Here is a 27,711-nt window from a genome sequence, read left to right as displayed (position 1 = left end):
CTGTGAGTCTACCCACCTGCTAGGTCTTCACAGTTAATTTGTCCTCCATGTTCCTAATGCTTTTGTGAAGATGGAGACAAAGTGACTCTTGCTTTTTGAAATTATTATCTGAAACCACAAATAAATGCAACAGGGCTTTGGTGTGGTGAGCTGTGGGCTTGGGTCAGCAGTGACATTTCGTAATGGTAGTTGCTAAAAAAACTATGCCAATTACAGTAATCATTGCACCATCTTATCAAGTGGGTTTGCTCAGGGTAAAAAAAGTGAAATTAGTTATTTGTGGTCTGTGATCAGGTGGAATTTTGTTGCATGTGAGATGCAGAAGCTTTTGATACTAGAAATAACAGCCAGTACCTTTTTGTATTTGGCTGTAATTCACTGTGCAGCTGTTAATGTTTTATATACTATTCAATTGGAGCTCCATGTCGGTGAATTTACTTGACATTATTACAGTGTATCTGTTACCAGGACTAAATACTTTCATGGTGTAAACTTGGGCAGGCAGAAAGCAGACTTCAAATCAACACTTTCTGAAAAGTAATGGTTTACTGAAATTTGATTCCCTTTCTTTTAAGCTGTTGGGTGGGTGGGGTGTGTGTGTGGGGGGGGAAAGGGGGGGGGGGGTGAAATCAGTGTAGCATTTCATGTATTAATTTACCTTACCCAGGAACTAACAACTGGAGCTCCTTAAAACATTTAGGCGTAGTTGTTTCAATGTGGGTTGATGTATGTGTGAGACCATATTTGTTCAACATATGGTTGAGGTACTGAACACTCGGGTGGAAATATCTATACTTACCTATTTTATATTTGAGCCCACGTAGTAACTCTAGGTTTGTTAAATAACTGTTATATGTTGTTGAGGAGATACTCCTGAATAGATACAGAGACTATTGCCATGTAAATACACTGACAGAAAAAAATAGCAACAGCAAAAAATAATTAATGCTGAGTAATAAAATTTCGGGAATACATTTGTTGAGGTAACATATTTAAGTGATTAACATTGCAAGATCACAGGTTAATGTAAGTGCAAAATAAAGCATTGAAAATGTGAAATGCTGGTACATTAATAACCAGTTTAACCACCAGAATGTTGAATGCAAGCAAACAGCGGTACAGGCATTGTGTTGTACAGATTCCATATGTCGGTTTGTGCGATGGAGTTCCATGCCTGTTGCACTTGGTTGGACAAGACAGGGACGGTTAAAGCTGTTTGTGGATGACACTGAAGTGGTTGTCCAGTGATGTCCCATATGTGTTACATTGAAGACAGATCTGATGTTTGAGTAGGCCAAGGTAACGTGTTGATACTCTGTGGAGCATGTTGATTTACAGCAGTAGTATGTGGGCGAATGTTGTCCCATTAGAAAAACTTCCTGGAATGCTGTTAATGAATGGCAGCACAACAGGTCAAATCACCAAATTGACATACAAATTTGCAGTCAAGGTGCTTTGGATAACCACAAGAGTGCTTCTGCTGTCACATGAAATTGCTCCCCAGACCATAACTCCAGGTGTTAGTCCAGTTTGTCTAGCAAGTAGACAGTGTAGTTGCAAGCCCTCAACTGACCTCATTCTAAACAACACAAAAAAATCACTGGCACTGAGACAGAACCAGCTTACTTCAGAAAACACAACAGACCTCCACCCTGCCCTCCAATGAGCTCTTGCTTGACACCACTGAAGTCACAAATGGTAGTGGTTTAGGCTCAGTGGAATCCATGCCACAGGGCCTTGAAGTAAACGATGTGTAACAGTTTGCTGTGTCACTGTAGTGCGAACTGCTACCCAGATTGCTGCTGGAGATGCAGTATGATGTGGAAGAAAGGGAAGGAATGAATGATACCAGCTGCATCGGGACTTTAAGCGGAATCAGCAGCGGCAAGTGAAAATGTGTGCTGGACTGGGACTCAAACCCAGGATCTCCTGCTTAGTAGGCAGTTACGTTAACAATTGCGCCACCAGGACACAATGTGTATCACAGATTTGTGGACTGTCTTGGCACACTCTCTGGCCAGCAAGCATTCCTATCGAGCACCATCTACCTGCAATCGCTGTTCAAGTCTTCCATGGTCACTAATTTTAGATTCCCACTAGAGGCCAAATGTAAATGTGCATATGCACTGAAGGTTGTGGGTTCATTGCCCATCTGGGTGAATCAGTTATATGAATGTGTGGTGTCTGTTCTTTCTATGGCTGAAAACATAATACAGAGCAAACGTTAAGAATGCAAGTAATGTGTGCTCTAATTGGTGCAGATGAAAATAAAAGCCGTAATCATCTTCAGCAACACCACACACAGTGTTTCATAATCAATTCAAAATCCAGAAAGTGAGTTAACAGTTGTATCAGTGTAGTATAGGCTTCAGTGGCGAGGTATAAACTGCCAATCCAACCACTTGGTTGGATATGCATTTCCTGCAGCATCATCAGCACTATGTGACGTGTTTGGTATAACAATTGGCATCCAGGCCACCGCAAGTGGAGCTATCTGCTACATAGAAACTATCACCGTCACTGTCTTAGTCAGTTGTGATATCTCAGAAGTCAGAAAATCAATTTCCATGTTTTGTATCTTTGTTTTTAAAGTGTGCTATACAGTTCATTACATCACTTACAGTTTAATTCTTCTGTCAGAAACAAAAATATATTGAAGGAATGTGTTCACTAAGCACTATCAAAGATTAATTTATTACATTACCCAGGACATCACCAGCTTATAGGACCGTGTGCCATAACAAGTGAATTCAACTTACGTTGCATGTATGTGGGCAGACAACCTGATCACAAACAATTGCAGCATATAGTTATATGGTAAAATTAAAAATTCATTGTCACTTTCTAACTGTGGTAATGGTTTTTTTCTAACTTTCTTCCAGATGTTCACTTGGAGCTTGAGCAGAAATTAGCCGATTATATGCTAATGGAAGATGCTGTTGTGTATTCGTATGGATTTTCAACTGCTGCGAGTGCAATACCTGCTTATTCCAAACGTGGTGATATAATTTTTGTGTGAGTTGTACGAAGAGATTGTAATGTGTTTAGATAGATTGGCCAGAACTAGTTTATGCTTTCGACACTTTTGGGTAGTGCCTGCATTATTTGGCAAATGTTGACAACTTTGCCAACATGTATAGTTGGTGCAGATAGGGGAAATATCTTTTTCTGGCATGCTCTACAGTTGAATTACGAGGGGTAGCCATAAAATTTACTTCCTGCAAATAATTTCACTTTCATGTGTTCACACAACAGAACACACTGTGGTAATCCAGAGGCATTATAACCAGTAGTTGCAATTACTTTGAAACATAGTCGTTGCACATACGTTGAATGAGTGAAGGTGACAACTCACCACATAACTGGAACATTGAGACTGTAAAAAGCGCTATTTGAGTGGGGTAACTTTGCTGTAAATGAATAATTTTTTTTTTTTTTGAAAATCAAAAATAATTTTTTTATTCTTAAAGAAAGAAAGAAGAAGAAAACAGAGCTCATAGTTGAACATTGAGTGGTTGAGTAGTCATTAGGCACATAAACAAGACTGAAGTGTTACTAACCTTTCAGGCCCAGTTGAGCAGTGTTAGTACAATTAGGACACCAATACATCAACATTCTCAGTCTTGTTTATATGTCTGTCAACAGATCAGTGCCTCATATATAGGGTGTGTTCAGAAAATAAAAGGAAATTTTGTTTTTTGGGAAGAATTTTATGTAGTCATCTACATCAATGTTGTTGGTGATAGTTGTTGTCATAGTTGTTGTTGTCTTCACCATTGTTGTGGTCTTCAGTCTGGTGTCTAGTTTGATGCAGATCACATCAACGTTACCTGTCAATATAGTCCCCAGTAGATATTATACATTTATGCTATTGCCTCGTCCAGTCTCTGAACCTACTGGAGCTCAGTCTTTGAGATAGCTTTTAGCTCTTTCAGCAGTGTGCTTTTAATTTTGTCTATGCTTTTAAAATAACAGACCTTCGAGGTTTTCTTGGGGTTTTTAGGAACAGAAAAAATTGCATGGGGCTATATCTGGCATATATGGAAGCTGATAACTTAATTTCTGATACTACCAAAGCACATATAACATTTTGACAGCTGAAATATCCTAAATGTCCAATACAACTAATACTTTGCAAATACATTTCATGCAAAATTACAGATACAACAAAAACAAAATTGCACAAATCGGACTAATACAACACATGAAATTACAAAATTCCTATTATTTTTTTTAGTTCTTCCATCATTTTTAAATTCCATCGAGGTCTTGCCATTATCATAGTTATATAACATTAAACCATACAAAATCATTAATACATATTGAAGTTTCAGTAAACACACATTGGCCATACTGGACCACACAGTGTACATCAAAGGACATTTCAAAGTTTTGTTTTAGTCCTTTTTTGTGCTCATGTTAGTTATATTCTCTAAGAATGGCTTCTTTTTTTATTATCAGACCAAGTAGTTTCAGTCATCTTTGGTTTTTCTACCAGGCTAGGTGTCTAGTCATGATTTTTCTACTAAGATTTATTTTGCCTGGTGTGCCATTTTGAGTTACACCTGATTCTTTCACATCTTCTTTTACTGCACAGATCCACTTTTTTTTCCTGAACTTTCAGCTCTACTGTGACTTTCATAGAATTCAGCATCCTGTTTAGTTAATCTCGTTGTTTCCATTCTGTTTATGTTCCCATAAAATTTTATCCTGTTTTTTTCATATCCAAATAAATGTTGGCATATTTCTCAGTTTTCTTATTTGCACTTAGCGTGTGTATTACTTATTCAGTATGATTTGGTCAGGAGATGTATACCTGACAGCTTGGCTAAATCAATTTTTATTCCCATGTTCAAAAAAGGAGACCTGAAAAATTGTGATAACTACTGAGGAATAAGCTTATTGAACTTGAAATATAATATTTTTTCCAACATCATGAAAAATAATTATACAGACAATATGAAACCATCCTGGGTGAGGAGGAAATTGGTTTTCGAAAAGGAAGGTCATGCTGTGATGCCTATTTTTAATTGAAAATGCTTATAGAAAAACATGGAGAGTTCAATGTAGAAACACACATTGCCTTCATTGACTTCACAAAAGTTTTGATAAAGACAATAGAAAAAAAATGTATTTCAGTTTCTGGTAGATGATCATGTTCCCCAGCAACTTATTGATAGTATATACAAAATTTACTGAACAGATTTAATCTGTGTCAAGTAAGAAGACAAATTATCAGAGTGGGGCAGACTATATGCAGGAGAATGACAGTGATGTGGCCTTTCACTACACTTTTTTTTATTATTTATATGCATAAAATCATCCAAGAGTAAAGACAAATGCCACACGGCTTCATTCAAATCAACAGAAAAACAAAGCTAGATCTCTTACTACTTTCTGCAGCTGATTTAGCTCTTGTAGGATCTTTAGATGGCGGCCTGCAGTGTTCTGTACACTATTAACAGATTTATTTCCAAGCAATACAAAATAGACATCAAAACCTAAAAAACGAAAACTATGGGCTTCTGCGGAAAATACCCAATATGAAGTAAGGTCTGTTTGAGAAAAACCAGGCATACGAAAAGAATGGGAGCCATTAATAATGTGATTAAACCTTCCATAGTCCTGGAATGCCACAAAACACACCTTTATATAAGACCTTGTAATTGGATAATAATAATAATAATAACAATATAATAAAGATTTTATTGTCTTTAGACCATTACAGCAATTGACAACATCAAATGAAGATACAATTTATAATACAGTGTGATAAGGTATTGATTACTGAAATATTTTAGCTTACATTACAATAAATGTACAGTGGGTCATCTGTTGGATTACTGCATTTTACAGTTGAAGAATTCAATGATATCATAGAACGGGTGGGGAACAAACCATTCATGCAGTCTTTCTTTGAATGTATGTTCAGGAATATCCTGTATAGCATGTGGCAGCTTATTAAATAGTTTGTGCTCTGTGACTTCGTAGCTATTTATTGATTTTGATAATCTGCGGTAAGGTGTGTATATGTGTTTGATGCTTCTTGTGTTGTAACAATGTACATTTTCTCTACGTTTCACATCTTGTAGGTTCTTCTTCGTAAAGATTAAGACATTGTATATATAGAGGTTTATTACTGTCATAATTTTTTGTTTAGTAAATAAGGGTTTGCAGTGAGCCTTATGTGAAGAATTTGTAATTATCCTAATGGCTTTCTTGTGCAATAATAGGATGTCATGTATATGACTACAGTTACCCCACAAGATAATGCCATAGGATATTATACTTTGGCAAAATGCAAAATAAGATGATCTTATGTATGTTTCAGGTACACAATTTCTGAGTTGTCTTAATAAATAAATTACTCTAGATAGCTTACTACTAATATAGTTTGATTAATGGAAAATCTCATATAAGATATGAAACAAATACTAACAAAGAGATAGAGGGGCTGGCCAGTACTTACCTCAGCTCAGTACAGCCGATAGATACATATAAAACAGAACTGAAAATTTTCAGTTCTGTTTTATGTGTATCTATCGGCTGTACTGAGCTGAGGTAAGTACTGGCCAGCCCCTCTATCTCTTTGTTAGTACTAATATAGTTTACATGTTGGCCCCAGGATAACTTTTCGTCTAAATAAACTCCCAGGAATTTAACAGAACTAGTGTCATCAGATAGTGGCTTGTCTCTTAGATTGAAGATTATCTGCTGAGTTTTATTTTCATTTAGCAGGAAACTGTTTGCTCTGAACCAGTTTGCTACGTGAGTGAGTGTATTTTCAGCACAGGTTTTAAGATCATTAAGGGGCTCCGGAAAGGCTCAAAATCATGAAAAGTTCAATTTTTACTTTTTTGCGTTTTCTGAATCTGCAGACTATTACCTTTTAATAGATATATAATTTATTCAATTCCGAAGACTACAACTATTTTTAAATTTTTTTTGAAATGTGTTCTACATGGGCGTGACCCACTGTGGCGCTGTTAAACTGCTGTCAAATGGTGTTATTATTAACGTCTGTGTTCATCAGGTACATTTTAGTGATGTGAGATAAAGTATGTGTTGTGGCTAACCTGTGATGGTTCAATATATATCGCTGGTGTGATTGTCGATTGTTTCATGTTTATTTACTCTGTCGTTATCTCGAAAATATTCGTAATTAATTCTGTTTCTTGAGTCTCTGTTTTGTTGAAGTATAATAATGAGTAAAAGTAAAGTTATTAGAAATCCTCTGAAGGCTTTTAAGAAAAGGAGAAATGTTGGAAAGCCAAAGGTATGTGTTATTACTGTAAACAGTAAAGACGATAACCAAGTGAGTGAACCTAACCTCTCAAGTACACATGCCCATAGCAGTCAAAGTGGGAAAGAAAATACTTCACAGAAGAAGCTTGGTTCAATGAGTGAAAACTATGAATGTTTTATGGGCGAATCGGATGTGAATGAAATATTTGATATGTCGGTTCTCAAAGGAATTTTTTCAAACTGTGTAAGATGTATTCATTGTAGTGAGGTTGGTCTGGAACTCTCCATAATAAAGCACTAGGACTTGCTAATGAAATACAACTGAAATGTGATAAGTGTTCATACATGATCACCTTTTGGAACAGTGTTGCAGTAACTGCAACTGAAGAAAATGGTAGCAAAATCTACGAACATAACAACGAGCGATGCTTGCTTTAGACAAGGAACGCCTTCGGGCTGCAGACAGGGCTGTAAAGAGTCTAGAAATACAAGCAAGAGTAAACAGGAGGAGGAACAAGAGGAAGGTGGAGGAGGAGTTTGCAGAGGATGAAGATAATCCATCCTATGGACCTGGAATGCACTAAAAAGTTAATCCAATCTTTGTCGCTCGATTCCTAAAACTTTTATTTTCTCATGCTAATTACATGTTTTCTAAGGATCTTCCAAACATATTTGTTTCAAACTTTCAGTAAATGTTACACAGTACCTTCTGCATAATTTAACACAGCCTTTTTCCAAAAAACTGTATATTTTTGAATATATAAATAAAAAATTGCAAAAAAATGTTGCGAGTTTTCATTACAATTGAAAAAAAATCATCTTTAATAACTGAACTAAAATTTTGTGAAATCCCTGTGTTAAGTTGTAGCCCATATTCCAATAAATAATCTGTAAAATGTTCAACTTCCTACCTCAAATACTTTGCGAGGAAAGATGTAATTTATAAGCGTTATTTTAACATTGCAAGTATAGGGCGTTCCGGAGCCCCTTAAGATTGTTACTGCTATGAAGAAAAGTCGTATCATCTGCATACAATACAGTGGTATCATCTGCATACAATACAGTGGTGGATCTAATAAACGAGGGGAGGTCATTGATCATTATCAGAAACAGGAAGGGGCCCAGTACAAATCCCTGAGGCACACCTACTTTAACATTTTCTATGTTTGACATTTACTTACCAACACAAACTACCTGTTTACAGTTGTTGAGATAAGCTTTTAATAGTCTGAGACTGTTTCCTTTGATACCGTAGAATTCTAGTTTCTCTAGTAGTGGCGTGTGCTCAACACACTCGAAGGCCTTGCTTAGGTCACAGAATGAGACCTGAGCAAAGCCTTTGTTCTCAAAAACTTTGAGGATGTAACTGACTACCGTGTCGATTGCATCAATGGTCGACAGATTCTTCCTAAACCCGTATTGTGTAGCATTAATTATTCCTAGATACTCAAAGTGAGATGATAATTGTTGGTACATGATGCATTCTATTACCTTGGAGGACGCAGGTACTATTGAAATAGGCGTATAACTAGATGGAGAGTCTTTATCTCCCTTTTGTATACTGGGACGATCCTAGACAGTTTTAACTCATCAGGAAAACATCCCTAGTGTAAGCACTTGTTTATGCAATGGGTTAAAGGGTACAGAATGCAATCACACACATTTTTTTAGCAGGTTGCATGATATGCCATATATATCTAAGCTATCAGATGATTTCAGTTGTTTTATGACCCCTTGTACAAATTTAGGCGATACTTCAGAGAAGGTTAGCATGCTTGTATTTAGTGATTGTCTACCACAATTTTGGGAGAGTAACTCTGATGGACTAATGTCTGGTTAGATAATTGACTCTCCTATTTCTTTCACTGAATTAATAAAAAAAAACTCATTGAGTGTTTGAAGTGGGATATTAATTTTGTCTTTTTTACTATCTGTGGCAGCACTGTTAATTACTTTCCAAGCAGTTTCACATTTATTGGTGGAATTATGTATGCTGTTGGCATTGTAGGATTTTTGGCTTGCAGGATGGCTTTTTTGTATTCATTCCTGCATTCCACATAGGCTGATTTGGCGTAGTCAGACTTCATACTATTGTATATGTTGTACAGTAACAAAACTTGTTTCTTTAGATCTGTCAGCTGTTTAGTGTACCATATATTTTGCATGTTTTGAGAACTGGATTTGTGGCTGCCATCCATTATTTTGGTTTTCTTTATGGGAATACTATGGTTAAATAGGGTCAAGAATGTATTTAAAAATCTATCAAATATTATTTTGGCTGGCAGGTCATTACTTGGTGTGTAGTGTCCATTGATACTACAATGGCCAAACCAGATAGATAAAAACTCCAACACACACACACACACACACACACACACACACACACACAGTGATTTAACTTTTACAAGTTTTCAGAGACAGTGGCTCCTTCTTCTGGAAGAAGAGTTGAAGAGGAAGGAAGAGGGGTGAAGGAAAAGGACTGGATTGGTTTAGGGAAAAGGGTACAGTTCGGGAAAGTCATACAGAACCCCGTATCAGGGGGGACTTACCAGATAGTTTGAGAAGGAAAGACCTTATTAGCAGGACACCTGGACAATAAAGGCTAAAGATACAAAAAGATTTAACAGCCTATGAAATGAAATTCTTGAGACAGACAGCTGAGTATACCAAATGTAATCACAAAAGGAATGAAGATTTGTTGAAGGAACCCATCACACATTATATTCTGAACTATTAAAACAACTGGAGAAAACATCTACATCTAATGAGCTCAAGGAAGATCCCAAAATCCATGTTACACTACACCCCAATGGTGTGAGATTGCTACATTGACCACTGAAAAGATGGATGGAGAAATAACTTCTCGATGACGCCATAAGAGTCAAGAAGCTTAATGACGATGACGATGATTACGATTACAGGTGATTTGTCCTGATTACTAAAAGGATCGTTTCAGCCCCATAAAATAGGCACTCTGGTTTATAACTGCAAAACTCTTGTTTTAGTTTAATTATTGTGTTTTTATTGCCAGATTCCATCAACATACATCATTGTTCCTATATCCTGTATTTCATAATATTTAAGTAATAAATTAGAAAGAAGTAGCATTATGTTTTAAGTTTTTCCAGTCATTTGCATTTTAAATGTTCTGTTTCTGATTATAAAACTCCTGAAAGCATGATTCTTTCTATCCTATTACTATTAGTTATACCAGGAAGGAAAGGTTCAGACATAAAATCCGAGTTGATGAATTAACTCTGTGAACTGTGGTGAAATGGAAGGTGAATTACTTTTTATCTTGTTCACTAAAATTTATGACATGGTCATTTAAAGAGTAGAGCAAGACGTATCTACACTACATGCTCTGTTTTACACATTTTTGCAACAAGTTCAACGTTGTATATAAGATTCACTCATTGCAGCTGCCAGAACATATTAAATGTTTTGGAGGCAATGTGATGAATTTGTAGGTGGAATTAAAGAACTTTCAATTGGGTAACTCTTCCAAGTCATTGAAGAATATCTTAACATAAACACTAAAAATGAATGTTTCAAGTTATGGTAGAATTAATATTAGCACTCACTTGAGAAAAGTGTAAAATTATGAGACAGAATGGCTGTCCAGTAATTACAGTTTGTAGGTGACATGTCGAAACTATTGATATGCACATTAAATAAAGAAATAAGCATGTTGTTGGAAAAAGTATGACTTTCCATGAACATACGTATATGTGTGTGTTTGTTTTCATTTTGCCAAAATCTAAGAAGAGCAGCTACTTCTTATACCTTTCTTGAATGTTTAATTTTGATTGCTATTTTCTAAAAGCACACTTAGCTATGTGTCACTAATGTCACTCATTACACATTATAATTTCAGGGATGAATGTGTGAATTTCGCTATTCAGAAAGGACTTGATGCATCTCGAAGTACAATACAGTTCTTTAAACACAATGATGTTGAGCACTTGGAACAGCTTTTGAGAGCTCAGTATGAAGAAGACATAAAGGTATGAATATATATTACTCCTCATATTATTGTTTTGTACTAATTTTGTTCTGTTGGAATGCCAGGGGATTATTTCTGTCAATTTTCTAATGTGTACAATAATAGAAAACCCTTATGGAATAAAACATGAGTCAAGACTACCACTCACTGTATAGATGAATTGTTGAGAAAGAGGCAAGAACAACAATTCGTTCAGCAGAAACTAATGATTAAGGCCATTGTTTGCAATAAGAAGAAAGTCCAAGCTTGAGTCCTAGTCCGGCTGTTTGCAGGGAAGGCCTTCAGACTGCTTTTTTTAAATTTGTATTGGTTGGTTGGTATGTCATTCTAATTTTTGTGTTTAATGCAAATAGCACTGCTATTCTTTCAATGTGCTACTGATTGTGTACTATGTTTATCATTAAACAAGTAGAATGGAGATACCTCCAAAGAAAGTATCTTAAAATTGTTCTTAAGTACTGCCAAGGACAGGAACAGAAAGGCCGTGATATCCTATTATAAAGAAGTGAGAAAACTGTGCAGATTATTTCAAGGCACTGTGAGAAGGCCAGAAATAATGGAACATATTAGGACATTGGACAAACACAATACCAGAATTCCCGCCAACCAACTTTAATCTGCGTACACTTGAAGGAACGTAACTAAGACACTTAGCGACTTAGTAATCAGTATAGCCACACAAAACCAAGGAGTCAATTAAGGCACATTTTGAAAATGAGGTATAAATTTTTCCTATAAATTTTAGAGTGACAGAGAGCCCAGTGCACCAGTTTATATAAGGCTGTTTTTCACACAGCGCAGTGCTTGCTGCACCATCTGTGTTGATGCGAGGCAGCCTCTTTAGGCCAGCCATGGAGGCACGCGCTGTTTAATTATGCGCTCTCCTTCCCCTGTTGGGGGATAAATGTTCATCATGCAGATGTCTATGTATTCATCGGAAGAGGACGACTGCTGGGGCAGGTGTCGTGCCATCAGCCATCATAAGAGAAAACAGTCTGAAATGACACTGGTGTGGACAGGTCCCCACGAGAGATTGTAAGGGAACACCAGCGACGGAGGCATCATATCCATGTCCATATCCAGGCAGGCACTCGTTGACAGGGGCAGCAGAGAAGACAAAGGCAGCAACTGCAGTATCGACAGGAGCTGCAGAGAAGTTTGGAAAATACGGACCATCTGAACTGCATCATCATTGGACTGAGTATGAAATGGAGAGGCCATAATGTGCCAAATGCCACTCCTTGTACAAAAATATTCAAAATTCTGAGACACAAATTACAGGCTATTGTCCAGTGCAAGAGTAAATTGTAATCTTTGTGAGGGCCGTGACCTCAGTTGCCGTGGATGTGGACAAGCAATGAAACATGTAAGGAAATTTTGAGAAAGTGTCACTGCAACAAGCCAAAAGGAGTTAAGGAAGGGACCAGCAAAAGGGCATGAATACACTTCCAGGGGCACTGGGGATGGGGGCGGGGGAGGGGGGGGGGGGGGGAGGTGGTCATGGAGAAAGAGAGGGGAAAGGTGCTGCTTGATGGGTAGCACACTGTAGGCAGGCTGACACAACACTCATGAACTAATTGTCAATAACCATCCAAAACCCATGGCAGCAGGCCAGCAATTTTGTACGAGAAACACTCCAGTGGTTTAGGTGGAGACGATGCATGACATCCTGGCACAATGCGGACAGGGTCAGAACCCTGGGTGCCTACTCTTCAGTAGCCAAAAGTAAGACACCGGACCGATGACCGTAGCAGTCTGGTCCCTTTAATACCACAAACCAACCAAGTAAGACACCATCAAGAATGGAGAGCATTATAACTACTCAAGAGATCCAACACCTGACCCAGCAGTTCATCTATGAGGCATGTTTTTTAAGTAAGTACCATTTTGAAATTAAAAAAAGACTTGCTAAGATATCTTAATAATTTTATTTTTACATGAAAGCCTGTACCTTAATCTACTTTTCTACATAATTTCCATCAATATTGAGGCACTTAACATAACGTTGTATCAGTTTTTGAATACTCTCCTCATAGAAGTCTGCCGCCTGACTTGTTAACCACTGCATCACCACTGTTTTGATTTTGTCATCGTCTTGAAGATGCTGACCGCCCAGATGTTTCTTAAGTGCAAAAACAGATGGTAGTCACTGGGCACAAGATTGGGGCTGTATGGAGGATGATCTAGAGTTGCCCATCAAAAAGATGTGATGAGATCTTTGGTCTGATTCACCACATGCGGACGGCCATTGTCTTGCAGCAAAACAATACCCTTGCTCAACTTCCATGGACTGTTGCTTTGATTCTGGTGTGATGTAGGCCACCCATGTTTCATCGACCGTAACAATTTGGCTTAAGACGGTGATGACCGTCGTCATGGTACGTCCAGGGAAAGTCAATGCACTGTCTAAACGTTTGGTTTTGTGCACATCCGTCAACATTTTCGGTACCCAACGTGTGCACAATTTTTGGTAATTCAAGTGCTCGGTCACAATGCCATACAAAACACTACGAAAAACATTAGGAAAGTCATCTCGCAAGGAGGAAAAAGCATCTGTTTTCTCTCACCTTATTGTCCACTTCCTGCACCAAACTTTCATTAACGACCGAAGGACACCCACTCCGTTGTTCATCGTGCACATTTGTGCGGCCATGTTTAAATGCTCTCATCCACTTTCTTACCATTCCATCACTCATAATGTTTTCTCCATAAACTGCACAGATCTCAGATGAATATCTATCGCTTTTAGGCCTTTAGCACTAAGAAATCTTATAACTGCCCGTACTTCACAGTCGGCGGGACTCACGATTATCGGAGGCATCTTAAACACTCATTACACAATGTAAACAAGGAAAATCAGACTGTAATGGTGTCAGTACGTAGATTAAGGTACAGGCTTTCGTGTAAAAATAAAATTATTGAGATATCTTAGCACATCTTTTTTTAATTTCAAAATGGTACTTACTTAAAAAAAAACATGCCTTGTAGTCAGCTGTGGTGGATAAGTTGAACAACCTGACTTAAGACAGGATCAGTCGCGACAGCTGCCAAAATCTGACATCTGGTAATGGGAAAACCATTCTTGGCATTGCGGGTGTCAACGTCTAAATGAAACCACAGCAATGCACCTTGATCAAATGCTGGATTGGGTCCAGCCGGCAATCGAGAAAGAGCATCCACATTAGCGTGTTGTGCTATGGAGTGAAAATGTAGTTATAGTGCAACAAAAACAGAGCCCAGCATTGCAAGTGATGGGTCATTTTGTCCAGAACAGATGCCGAAGAATGGAACAGAGAAACCAGAAGTTTATGATTAGTAATTGAATTTAGAACCTATAGGAAAACATGAAATTTTTTTAGTGTGCACACAACAGCAAGGGCTTCTTTTTCTATCTGTGAGTAGTGCTGTTGCAACTTATTCAGGGTTTTGGAAGATGGAGCGTTTGGAACTGTCCACTTTTTGTGCACAAATACAGTCCCAGGGCCATACTGGGAGGTGTCTGCAGCCGAAACGAGATATTGGCTGGTTGGGAGGTAACCAGACAAGGTGCCAAGTGTAATTTTGACTTCAACAGGGTAAAGGCACAATCACAGTTGGGCAGCCAGTGAAAACCAACACCTTTATGTAAGAGAGCATGAAAGGGCTGAGCCACTGTGGCCACATCAGGAAAAAATTTATGGTAGTACACAATCTTTCTGAGAAAGGCCTGCAAGTCTTTGACATTGGTAGAATGCAGCAGCAAAGCCACAGTGGTGTCAGCATGATGGCGTCAGTGCGTTACACCAGCGTACAAGACTTCAAAATTGAGATAGACAGTAGAGGGTGAAAAAATTGTAATCTGTCAAAGTTACATTTCAACGCGACGGCCTGCAGCACTGTGAACAAGGCACAAAGGTTCTGCAAGTGTTCATCTGTTGAGTTACTGAAGACCACAATATCAACCAGTTAGTTAATGTACCCTGCCACGGAGGCAGTGAATTGCCCCAAAACTCATTGGAAAATAGCAGGGGTGCTAGCTGCACTGAATGGCAGGTGCTGGTATTGCTATAACCCGAAGAAGGTATGCACTATGAGGCCATGTTTGGAATCATCATCCAGATGCAATTGTAAGTAGGCTTTTGACAAGTCTATTTTGGAAAAATATTGGCTCCAGGAGAGTCATGCTAAGAATTCTTCCTGACAGGATAAGGGATAGATATCAGTTACAGACTGTAAATTTACAGGCTTTTTAAAATCACCACAGAGCCAAAGGCTGTCATTAGGTTTTGTGACAATTACCAATGGAGCAGACCATTCACTAGAGGAGACAGCTATGACAGTTGTTGGTACAGAACTTGATCCCATACCAGATGTATTTTGTCAGAAAGAGAATCCAAAAATTCTGAAGACAACTAACCCAAATGGTTTTCAGTTTTGGGATTATCCACCACTAGAAATGTCAAAAGGTTGAACAAGCGCTTTATATGCTACAGGAGTAGAAAACTGTCCCAATATGGGTATTTGTTGTTTGTTATAACTCATCAGCCAATGAGAGATAGGGGACAATGCCTGTGATCCAAGATCCACACGGGTTTGAGAATGTAACAAAGTCACTACTGCACCTCTGTCTACTTGCATTTTTTAACATCTTGTTTATAACACATACTTTAATATAAAGTTTTGTTTCAGGCTGCCATCATGTGGGAAACATTGTTCACATCCATGTTCATCTCTGATAGAGGAGGTTGAGGGCTGCACACAGAAGCAATATGTCCCTTCCTTTTCACAACAATTGCATGTCACCCAACGCTTTGGGCACACAGCCCACTCATGTTGAACAAAACAATAAGGCGATGATGTGAGAAGAGTACATATTTACCATTGTGACACTGACTGCTGTTGCTGTTTAGCACGGCACTGCCCCCATGCATCATGGCATGGCCAAGAAGTCATCTTCCCCCAATGTACTAACCAATGGTGGCTGAGGAGGAGAAGCAACAGCTACTTCAAACCAAGCTACTATCTGATTTTCTGCTTCCCTAGACACTTCGAAAGATTGGGTAGTGTTCAAAACCTCTGTGAGAGACGGGTTTTCACATTGTAAAGCGTGTTCACGAACTTCTGTATCAGGGGCTAAGCATATTACAACATTACGAACCATAAAATCAGCATATGAGGCCCAATGACCTTTAGTAATAGACTGGAAGATGGCTAAGCCTTTGATGTTCCCCTGCACAAACTGTACGACTGCAGCTGCTTTTTACAGTGGCAGAACTCATCACGAGCAGCAATATCATGAGTAAGTTTGCATTAATACATAGAGAGCAACTGACACATTTCATAAATGGAGAGATTGAAAGGTTCCTGAAGAGGAGCTAGCTGACACAAAAGGTGATGAACACATGGAGAAATCCATTACATAAAGAAAGTCTTACACACATTGGGGTCGGCAATGCCAAAAGCTTTGAAATGTTTCCGAAGGAGTTTTTCTTATGCATCTGCAGAGTCATCATATGGTGAGAAGCAGTGAACTGTGGCATGTCAAAGATGCTGCAAAATTGTTTACTGTCACAGAGAGAGCCTGCTGCTAGTTGGTGAGAGCTTGCTGTTGTTCAACAAGAAACTGATGAATTTCTTCTGCTGACAAATTGGCCATAGTGAGCCACGAAATGAAAAAACGCGGAACAGATACCACATTCATCGTGAAAAATATCATAATGTTGCACAAACACAATATCAGAATTCCCAGCAACCAACTTTAATCCACTTCCATATGAAGAAATATACTAAGACACTGAATGTGAGGGAATTAGATTAGGAAATGAGACACTTAAAGTAGTAAAGGAGTTTTGCTATTTAGGGAGTAAAATAATTGATGATGGTTGAAGTAGAGAGGATATAAAATGTAGACTGGCAATGGCAAGGAAATCATTTCTGAAGAAGAGAAATTTGTTAACATCGAGTATAGATTTAAGTGTCAGGAAGTCGTTTCTGAAAGTATTTGTATGGAGTGTAGCCATGTATGGAAGTGAAACATGGACGATAACTAGTTTGGACAAGAAGAGAATAGAAGCCTTCGAAATGTGGTGCTACAGAAGAATGCTGAAGATAAGGTGGGTAGATCACGTAACTAATGAGGAGGTATTGAATAGGATTGGGGAGAAGAGAAGTTTGTGGCACAGCTTGACTAGAAGAAGGGATCGGTTGGTAGGACACATTTTGAGGCATCAAGGGATCACAAATTTAGCATTGGAGGGCAGCGTGGAGGGTAAAAATCGTAGAGGGAGACCAAGAGATGAATACACTAAGCAGATTCAGAAGGATGTAGGTTGCAATAGGTACTGGGAGATGAAGAAGCTTGCACAGGATAGAGTAGCATGGAGAGCTGCATCAAACCAGTCTCAGGACTGAAGACGACAACAACAACAACTGAATGCTGTTAGGAAATCAAGGAGTCAGTTATGGCACAGTGTAACAGTGAAGTGTACATTTGTTACACAAACATTAATGTGACTGAGGGCTGGGTGCCGGTTTATGTAAGGCTGTTTTGCATATGGCGCAGTGCTTGCTGCACCATCTATGCTGATGTGAGATAGCCTCTTTAGGCCAGAAGCAGAGGCTTGTGCTATTTAATTGTGCCCACGCTCACTGTGTAGGGTTACAACAGAACAGACAGAATACACTGCCATACACCAACATGTCCACATTGCCTCGGCCAACTGTTTTGTACCGGTACTGCAGTTTGACTGGTTTACATAGATGGATTCATATTTGTTACACAGCAAGTAATTCTTGTCAGCATGATGAGATTCCAGAAGTCATGATAAACCTAAGATGAGATGAATATTACAAATTGCATTTAAAAGTTGGATGTACTACTCATTCTACCCCCCCCCCCCCCTCCCCGCCCCACTTTCCCCACTGCGGAATGCATTATTGTGCTTTGATAGTATCATTGAAATCTTTCCAGAGCCTCTTTCTATAGATTCCTGGTAAGCATCCATTGATCTTATCTTGCATGCACACCAGTATTTAGAGAATTGAACTCCCATGTATAAAAGAGCTACAAATCTCTGATTCTTTACAAAGAAGTTAATGTGTAACATATTTGGTGTTAAGTGTGTAAGTGAGTAGTAGTTTGGAAAAGGTTTTAAATTACATTTAAAGTTTGTTGGAACACAATAAGTGCTCTCATTATGAAACACTGGATGAATATATTCTGGGTAATATGTGCTCTGCTTTAAGCAAAACATAGTTTTCACATGTATCAACATTTATGATGTCGTAACTCCTAAACCATGTATATAGCTAATTTTTCCAGCACATGTAGTGATATATGTGGATACTGTGCAAAATTTGTTGTGAACAGAGTTAGTAGTAAAGAAGTAATAAATTAAAACATGGTACCTGATGCTGCAGTTTCATTGTTTGAACAGCAAACATGCAGTAAGCAATAATTTTTTTTTTTTCCTTTTGTTATTTTATGGGGGGGTGTCAGCAAGAAAAATCTTAGAAAAGGTTTGAACTTATGTGTTGGAGATTGCTAAGTCCCCTCATTCCCAAATACTGGCGGAATGCAGTCTGGGTAATTTACATGCCGTGAGTTATACAGCCTCAAGCCCTATACACAGTTCCTAACTTAAATACTTTACTTTCTGTGTTAAACCTATAACGTAAGATTATAATTCTTAATGAGTAGATTATGACAGCTTTTTATATTTGGGCAACAATTACATGAAATATTGAAAAGCAAAATTTTGTTTCACCTGGAAGCTATTAGATAGGCAGTGTGCAGCTAGAAGAACTGGGTTAGCCGTTTAGTAATATAGATTGTGTAATAGTAAATTTATGACTCTAATGTATCAAATTTCTTTTTTTCCAGAATCCAAAAAAAGCGAAGAGAACTAGAAAGTTTTTAGTAATTGAAGGAATATATTTAACTCAGGGCGATATATGTCCCCTGCCTGAGCTAATAGAAGTTTGCAAAAGATACAAATTACGAATTTTCATAGACGAAAGTGTTTCTTTTGGCACACTTGGTGCACATGGGAGAGGGGTTACGGAATACTATGGAGTTGATGTGAGTATTGTTTTGCAAGTTATAAATTATAACTTATAACTAATGAGTATCTTTTGTCTATGATTTGTCCTGTATATCTTAGACTTGCATGGTGAAAATGTCCAAAAGCGGCTTGCATGTGTACTTCACTTTCTCACAGTTTCCATACTGGAGAAATCTGTGAAACTGTTACCAGTGTGGTCAAATTCTTAAGTGCGAGAGCCCTACTAATTCTTTTGTCCACATCAGTTATTACATAAAGTACATGTTTTTGCCAGTTCTATCTAACACACCCATTGTGAAGAAACCTTCAAAATGCACCTCAAGTAATAAAAAGAAATTTGCACTATATCAAACAAACACAGTTATAAGCAAGGAACTTCTTGGAAACTATGAAATAGTCTTCAAAAATCTTGCAAGGTTACTCAAAAATTTTAATTGGTTTATTGTGAATTTCTTAACTTTTTCTTATGGCTTGTTTTGGGATTATCGCATCATCTGATTTTCAGTCCAATGTAGATTTCTCAGCAGTTAAAAATAATGGCATGATGTAATCATTCATGAAACTTTCACTATGTCGTGACAAATACAGGGTGTTCATAAGTAAAGTTCCAGTTTCAAAACACTAGGGAAAAAATGCCAATAGATGGCACTGTGAGGACCAGAATATCCACATCAACAAATGTGCAGCAGTTCCTCATTTTGCGTCCGAGATGCCCAGCATGGCTGTCTCCGTGAAGGATCGCGCTGTTGGTAAAGCTCTTTTACAAGAAGAGTGACTGTGTGCCAGTAACTCTGCAGGAGTTCTAGACACTCAAAGGGTATGAAAAAACGCATTGGTCTGATGTCTGCTAAGAGCCAGGAGAAAATCATTGCAAAGTTTGTAAAGACAGGTTCTTTTGAAGTGGAATTGGCAGAGGGTAAACACCATGAGAGTGTTTTGCACACCAGCATCATTTCAACCCTTCAACAGGATGGAGGATGTGTTGGTAGGGTCATTTTTATGCAAGATGGCGCACCTCTGCACTTTGCACAGTGATTGAAGGAGCTGCTGCAGAGGTATTTCAGAAATACTAGAATTATCAGTTATCATTTCTCTACAGCCTGGCCATCCAGATCACCTGATCTGAATCCATGTGATTTCTGGCTGTGGGGTTATCAGATAGATATTGTGTTCAGTGCTCCAGTTAAAACTGAAGGAATGCATTCCATGATGCATTCTGAATGTGACCCCATGAGTCCCTCCCATCTATTGTGAAACATGTTATTTCTCAATTTCAACTAGTGCAGAAAATGGTGGACAACATATTGAACATGTCTTGCACCATCTCACAATAATTACAAACCAACATCATTTTGCTGTTTATGCAGTTTTTGGCCCCAGCACAATTAGAAACAATTGTCATTTTGTTTTGTTCTTTTTTATGTGGTTTTTGGCCTCAGGTCAGTTAAAAACTAATTTTTCCCATCCAATGTGGTATGACCTTACCATGGCAGATTGGCTTACCTATCTAGTAATGCACAACTGTTGACTGCCAGACTTGTGCGGTAGTGCACATTGAACAGTATAGATGGTATTGTGATTTATGTGTCATTTGAAGTCGACCTCATTTGTATTAAGTCTCTTACAGCACCATCTATTGCTAAAAATTTCTTTACATGGTTTTGTTCCATGTTGTTTTGCCCGACATCAATAATGCACCCATCAAATACATCTGATTCTGAGCAGTGGTTCTCTTTTTACAGCCTTTTTGAAACTGGAGCTTTAATTATGGTCCTCCTGTATATCCACGGATTCTAGTGTACTCCTGTGAGACAGTTACAAACTTGACATCTTCACTACAGTGGATATAATTTCCTTTGCAAGAAGCAACACCATCAAAACATGAGTATTAAACATTGATTAATAAAGCAGCACATCTTAACAGAGCGATATAGAGATTGAGATTCGAGATGGAAGTTCAGGAGTCCTATTGATTCCCCTTCTTTGTACGTAGCAGAACATGAAAAGCATATCAAGGTTGGTAGAGTACCTTAGGCTATGACTGTTAAGCCTTGTAGGGGCTCATAAGAGCCCTACCACGTAGAACCCAAAGCTCCAAACCCCTGTCACACAAAGCTGAGTTCATGTCAAGGTGTAGCTTTAGCTACTAGCTGTTTTTCCAAATGATCTAAATTCTGTAATATGTTATTGGAAAATATATTTTAATCTATCTTTTGGCATGGCTCCAGCTCAGGGCTTCTAACTGTGAGCGACTCCTGCTTTTATATACCAGTACTTACCTACTTCAACACACATGGTAACGCTACTAGTCCACAGAAAGTTGTTGATAAAGTTGCAAGTTGTTATACGCTGTCCATCATTTAGAAATCAATAGAACATCCATCCTTAGGCTGAAAATGTGAACAATTTGTAGGCATTTTGTAAGTAGACTAACACTGATACATCAGAAAAGCATTAAACTGAACAATAATATGGCAATGTAAGGTGCTTGAGGGAATATACATAATAGAAGGAGTGAAGCTAACAACTCACCAAATATTTGAGACGTTGAGTCATCAGTAGACACTTAAAAAGGTTAGGAATCTTGCTAGCTCTCAAAAAAATCTTTCTTCTGTTATACCATTACAAATTAAATTTATGCTTTATCATTTGCAGCAGAAAGGCATAAGCCATTAGATAGCATTAAGCCAGGAAATAGCATTACATCTTTGTATTAAATTATTCTTCACTCAGTTTTGCTAAACATTCTGTACTTAATAATTTATAGAAAGACATCCATGAGTCTTCTTTTGATGTATGCCCCTTCTGACAGATGAACTCATTCTAGAATAACTGTAACTGTTGTTAACCAAACATTATAATGTAGCATAAATGGGGACAACAGATGATGGAAGTGACAAATACAGGATCACAAATTTAATATTATAGTTAATGCAGGTTAAAATTAACATTTGTAAAGCATAACAGCTATAATTATTTTGGGGAAAGACAACCAAATTTCTTTCCTTCAAAAAATCTGTCAATGAAGTATACAAAGAACATGATTGTTAAAAACAAGATGCATTACACTTATTTACGAATTTGGATTTTATGGTAGCATGATTTTTGTCTATGGTATGATTTGACTCATGATGATTTATGCCCTGCCTCTCCTCCACCCCGCCCTTTTCCTCATCCACAATCTTTTTCATTTATATTCAGTGTAAATGTTTTTGTGATATTTCAATTGTTGAATCAAAGATATTGAATGAAACAACAGGTTTGCGCTGTTATGATTCACTGTTCAGTTTATTTCCACAACACATTTGAAAGGTTTAAACCTCACGTCAGGGGGCCTTATTTATATTAATACGACACGAATACACTTTATCTCTCTCTCTCTCTCTCTCTCTCTCTCTCTCTCTCTCTCTGTGTGTGTGTGTGTGTGTGTGTGTGTGTGTGTGTGTGTGTGTGTGTGTGTGTGGGTGTGCGCGTGCGCGCGCACGTGCGTGCGTGCGCGTGTATTTGTTTTATGATTTTGGGGTAATCAAAGTTAACTTTTACTCTCGAGTTTTTGCCACACACCTTTCAGTTGTAACATCTTTTCCAGAATTGTTCACCACAGTGCTATTTCTTTGAGGAGAATACTTGTCTGACAACAGCCTTGGTAGCTGAAAACTAACAAACAAGATCAATAATTACTGTAGATATAGTGTTCTCTTTCATTTTATTTGAAATACATAATAAATGAGTGATGGACGGTATATCCAGAACGAAAGTGAACATGTGTGCAACACGCTTGGAAATGGAATGAGAAGAAAAGTCCATGAGAATTGTGAGTAAGCTGTGTGATTAGGGTTAGGTGATACTAAATGATGTTGATATTGGGAGCCAAATGTGGTGTGTGTGTGTGTGTGTGTGTGTGTGTGTGTGTGTGTGTGTGTGTGTGTGTTTTTTAAGTGTGGGCGCTATTTATCTCTTTCTCTCTTCACTGTTGAAGAACAACTACTATAAATATCAGTAAAGCACCATTGTAGGTGCCCAGGCTGCTGCTGCTGAAAACTGGGTCTCAATATATTTCATAGAGTAAAAATAATAAAATCATTTATGTACCAAATTAGATTGAAATGCTGTAGAATACTACTACACATATTCAGGTTAACAAAACATGTTAAAAATTCTTGAGTTAGATATAGGTATGATAAAATAAAAGGAGGAGAAAGGAAATTTTTTAAGAAATACCTAAGAAACTTAACTCAGAAACCAAATCAAGGGACAGTCACACATTAAGTGATAAGACTTGCATTAGCTGTGAATGCAACAGATGAGAATAGAAAATTTAAGTACTGTTTACAAAAGTGACATAGGGAACAGTAAGCAAGTGAGAAAATCAGCAGATGAAAGACAAGAGAATGAAAGACTAGGAAAAGTAATGTACACTATATGATCAAAAGTATTTGGACACCCCATGTAATGCAGCATTGACCACTAGATGTCACGAGAGGCAGACGCACCAGTATAAAGGAGATGGGGAATATTGTGTTGTCATCAGATAAGCAGTAACAGCAAAGTGGTTCATTGAGAAGAGCTCAGTAACTTTGAACATGGACTGGTCATTGGATATCACTTGAGTAACAAATCCTTCAGAGACATTTTTACCCTTCTAAAGCTTCCCAAGTTGACTGTTGGTGACGCGACTGTGAAGCGGAAACATCAAGGAACAACCTCAGCTAAACCAAGACTGGGCTGATCTCATATACTGATGGATGAACATTGCGGAAGATGATTTTAAAAATCACTTGAAATTATTGGAAGGAATCACTCATGAGTTCCAAAGTGCTATCTGTAGTCCAGCTCGCACAATGACTGTGCATAATAGTTCCTAATAAGCCACAGATTTCTGTAGTCAGTGCTAAGTGGAGCAACATTTGAGGTCATGCAAAGAGTGACGCCACTGGCCAGTGGATGACTGGAAACAAGTAATTTGGAGTGATGAATCATGCTGTACCCTGTGGCAATCCAGTAGAAGGGTTTGGGTTTGACGAATGCCTGGAGAATGTTATCTGGCATAATGTGTAGTGTCAGCAGTGATGTACAGAGGAGTTCGTGTTACAGGCTAGGAGTTGGGGGGGGATTACAGTTGTAGCCAAGGTATGGTCTCCATATTACACATACAAAAATGCTAAATACAGAGGGATATGAATACATTTTACAGCATTGTGTACTGCGCAAATAGACGGACAATTCTGAGATGATGAGAGTTTATATTAGAATGACAGTGCACCGTCACAAAGCAGTATTTATATAAAAAAAAATATTTGTGGACAGTATCATTCCTGGAATGGATTGGCCTTCCCAGAGTCCTAACCTGAACCCAATGGGATGAGTTAGAACATCGACTTCGCTCCCGACCACAGCAACCAACATTTTTACCTTTTGTGGTTTTGGCTCTTGAGGAAGAATGAGCTGCTATACTTCTACAAATATTAAGACACGTAATTGAAAGTGTCCCCAGCAGAGTTCAAACTGTCATAAAGGATATTAATGTCCTCTAATACGTGTCCAAATACTTTTGATCAGATAGTGTACTGGAGATGCGCTGGTATTTAGATGTTGAAATAGAACAAACAAGTTAGAATGTAGGAAGAACAAAAAAAAAAGAAAGGATAACAAAACTTGGAAAATGCAGCAAAAAAGATTCAAAACAAAAATAAAAATGATTGAATGATGAAAAGTGAAATATTGATAGGTAAGAAACTGGTGAGAAGAACACAAAGGCTTAAATAATGGTGAGGAAATGAAGAGATTGAAGGTGGAAACAAATTGCCATCTGAAAATATAATTTCATATAATTTTACTGTGTGTCAGAATTTGTGTTGTTTAAATGTCATAGTAATCTTTGTTAGGCATCTTCATTAATAGATTATAGTGTTGACACACATTACAGTGAGTTATATCTTTCTCCTGTTACAGCTTGCAGATGTTGACCTGATAATGTGTAGCATGGAATGGACATTAGGCACAATTGGTGGATTCTGTGTAGGAACATCCTTCATTGTGGAGCATCAGCGCCTTTCTGGCTTAGGTAATGTGCTGTTTGTAAAGATACTCTTTACACTTTAAAATGTATATTTATATTCTTTATTTCAGTATAGTGGATTGGCTTATATTTCTCATCATGTATAATTTCTTGACCTAGTTTGTTAAATTATTATACAGTGGTGAGGAAAAAATACACATCTAGGTTAAATTTTTGTTTCTAACATCCTGCTGTTTGAAATGAACATCAACTACTGGATTTTTGTTATTGTGTACATATACAATAATTCCACATTCAATTATGCTTTGGGCTCTTTTTTGTGTAACAGATTCCTTTTATTTCCCCACCATACTCCTCCCTTTCACTTTTCACCTGTTCCTCAACTGTAAGAATTTCACAGTTTTCAAGTGTTAACATATGAATTGAGTTACATTGTCACTCTTGATGATTTTGTCATTCACTACACCAGAAAACTACTTCCTCACTTTCACAAATGATGGATCACTATCAGAGATGGACTCTTGCTTTCTCTTTGTGTCCAACATATGAATGGCCATTTGTGTGTGCTGCACCCATTCTGCCATTTATTTATGCTATGGGTTGGAAAGTTAATGGCATAAACATTAGGGTTTTTTCTGTACATCTAATTGCTTCAGTATATGATGAAAAAACCATTTTTATGATTCAGACTTGATACTTTCATAGTACTTTGCTAGAAGTTTCTTAATTTACTTGGAACATTACTGTCTTGAAGATTTGCTGTTAATGGTACAAACATTTCAGATATAGCAATAATAAAAATTCCTGATTGGATACAACAATGGAACAGCAACCACTCACCTACAGAGACTGATGGGTGCTTCATGGATACGTGTAACAGGAAACCGTATTCACTAGCTCTTGAGCTCTCATTTTACTTTTACCAGAAAGTATACACATTCACTCGCACAACCACACAGACACCCAAACGCACTCTATGGAGGCCACGGCAACACTGATTATTGAGAAAAATTGCTTGGGCTGTGGAATGTGTAGGAAAGGACGCACGAAGCAAGGAGGTTGTTGAATAGTTTGTCAGATGAGGGAATGGCAGATGGCACAAAACAAATGGAGTTCTGAGGGGGTAAAGAGGATATAAGAAATATAGAAAGAGGAGAGGGCGAAGGGAGCAGGCAAATGAGGGATCATGAGGGGATGCAGTATGTACTGGAGAGAGAATTTCAAACCTGAGGAGTTCACAGAAATTCGTACTAGAAAGGAATATCCAAATGGCTTGCATAATGAAGCAGCTATTAAAGTCATTTGTGTTGTGGTGCATATCATGTCTGGCAGTGGATGGTCATTTTTGCAGTTTGGCATTCGTGTGGTTAGTTCTGTCATGCCCACTTAGAATGCTGCCCAGTAATTGCAGTGTAACTGATTTATAAGATGTGATAATGTAACAACAAACACAATCAATTTTTGACAAAATAATTTAATTGGATGGATAAAAAAATCTACTCACCAAGCAGCGGCAGTGTCTCCCCTGACCTGCGGTTCTGGGTTACTTTCCCAAAATCTACCCGTTTTCCTAGACCTCTCCAGTCCTTTTCCTTCACCCTACTTCCTTCCCCTTCAACCCGTCTGCCTGAAGAGGGAGCCACTGGCTCCGAAAGCTTGCCTAATTACAACCCTCTTTTATGTGTGTCTTCTGCCTCCGCTTGGTGAGTAGATTTTTTTATCTAAATGGTTTATAACATGGCTGCTTTCACATGTGTCCCTGCCTTTTATTGGATAGGAAATTCCTGTGACTGGGATGCCATAGGAGGTGGTGTGTGTGTGTGTATGGAACTGGTCTTGCACCTGGATCATTCTCAATGAAGTGATCCGGGGGGGAGGGCGGGGAGCAGGATTGGAATAGGCATGGACAAGGATAAACAAGGCCCCAGGGGCCAATGGAATGTCTGTTACATTCCTTACAGAATTTGTGGCTGAGTTAGCCCTTCTTCTAAATTTAATGTTCTACAGATTCCTCAAACAAAAATATTTGTTATGTGAATGTAGATATTTCCACATTTGAGTTTCTTGATTTCTCATGGCTTTCACTTTCTGCATCTGAAATAACTTGCATTACAACCATGTCAATGCAGCTGGACAGAACTTTGTCGATACTGTAGTTTTTGAGTATGCTGGAATCGAAATGCTTCAACATGTATGAGACTTTCATTAACAGACAGGAAGAATTCCCTTGCTACTACCCTACATTGTCTCAAAAGTGCAACAGCTTCACATGTTTGCAACTTAACAACTTGGAGAGCTGGACACAAGTTGAGTTCTTAGCCTCCGACATAAAAGTTGTAACTCCAATAAATGGCATATATATTCTTTTGGGTTAAAGGATTGAGGTCACCAATAGGCAA

At 38.1% G+C, this 27,711-nt stretch overlaps 1 protein-coding gene across 1 annotated transcript in view; it reads left to right on the top strand.

The window, feature by feature from the left end:
- LOC124612915 (serine palmitoyltransferase 1) overlaps window positions 1–27,711 on the top strand; it is a 115,218-nt gene that overhangs the window by 65,342 nt on the left and 22,165 nt on the right. The window contains exons 5-8 of the mRNA XM_047141404.1: window positions 2,883–3,015; window positions 11,123–11,252; window positions 19,113–19,310; window positions 25,246–25,357. Of these exons, the coding sequence (XP_046997360.1) occupies window positions 2,883–3,015; window positions 11,123–11,252; window positions 19,113–19,310; window positions 25,246–25,357 (573 nt within the window). The remainder of the gene's footprint in view (window positions 1–2,882; window positions 3,016–11,122; window positions 11,253–19,112; window positions 19,311–25,245; window positions 25,358–27,711) is intronic.

Source organism: Schistocerca americana, chromosome 4 (assembly GCF_021461395.2).
Source record: "Schistocerca americana isolate TAMUIC-IGC-003095 chromosome 4, iqSchAmer2.1, whole genome shotgun sequence".
Classification (NCBI taxonomy): domain Eukaryota; kingdom Metazoa; phylum Arthropoda; class Insecta; order Orthoptera; family Acrididae; genus Schistocerca; species Schistocerca americana.
The sequence above is the reverse complement of the archived record's forward strand: the minus strand, read 5'-3'. Positions and strand labels throughout refer to the sequence as shown.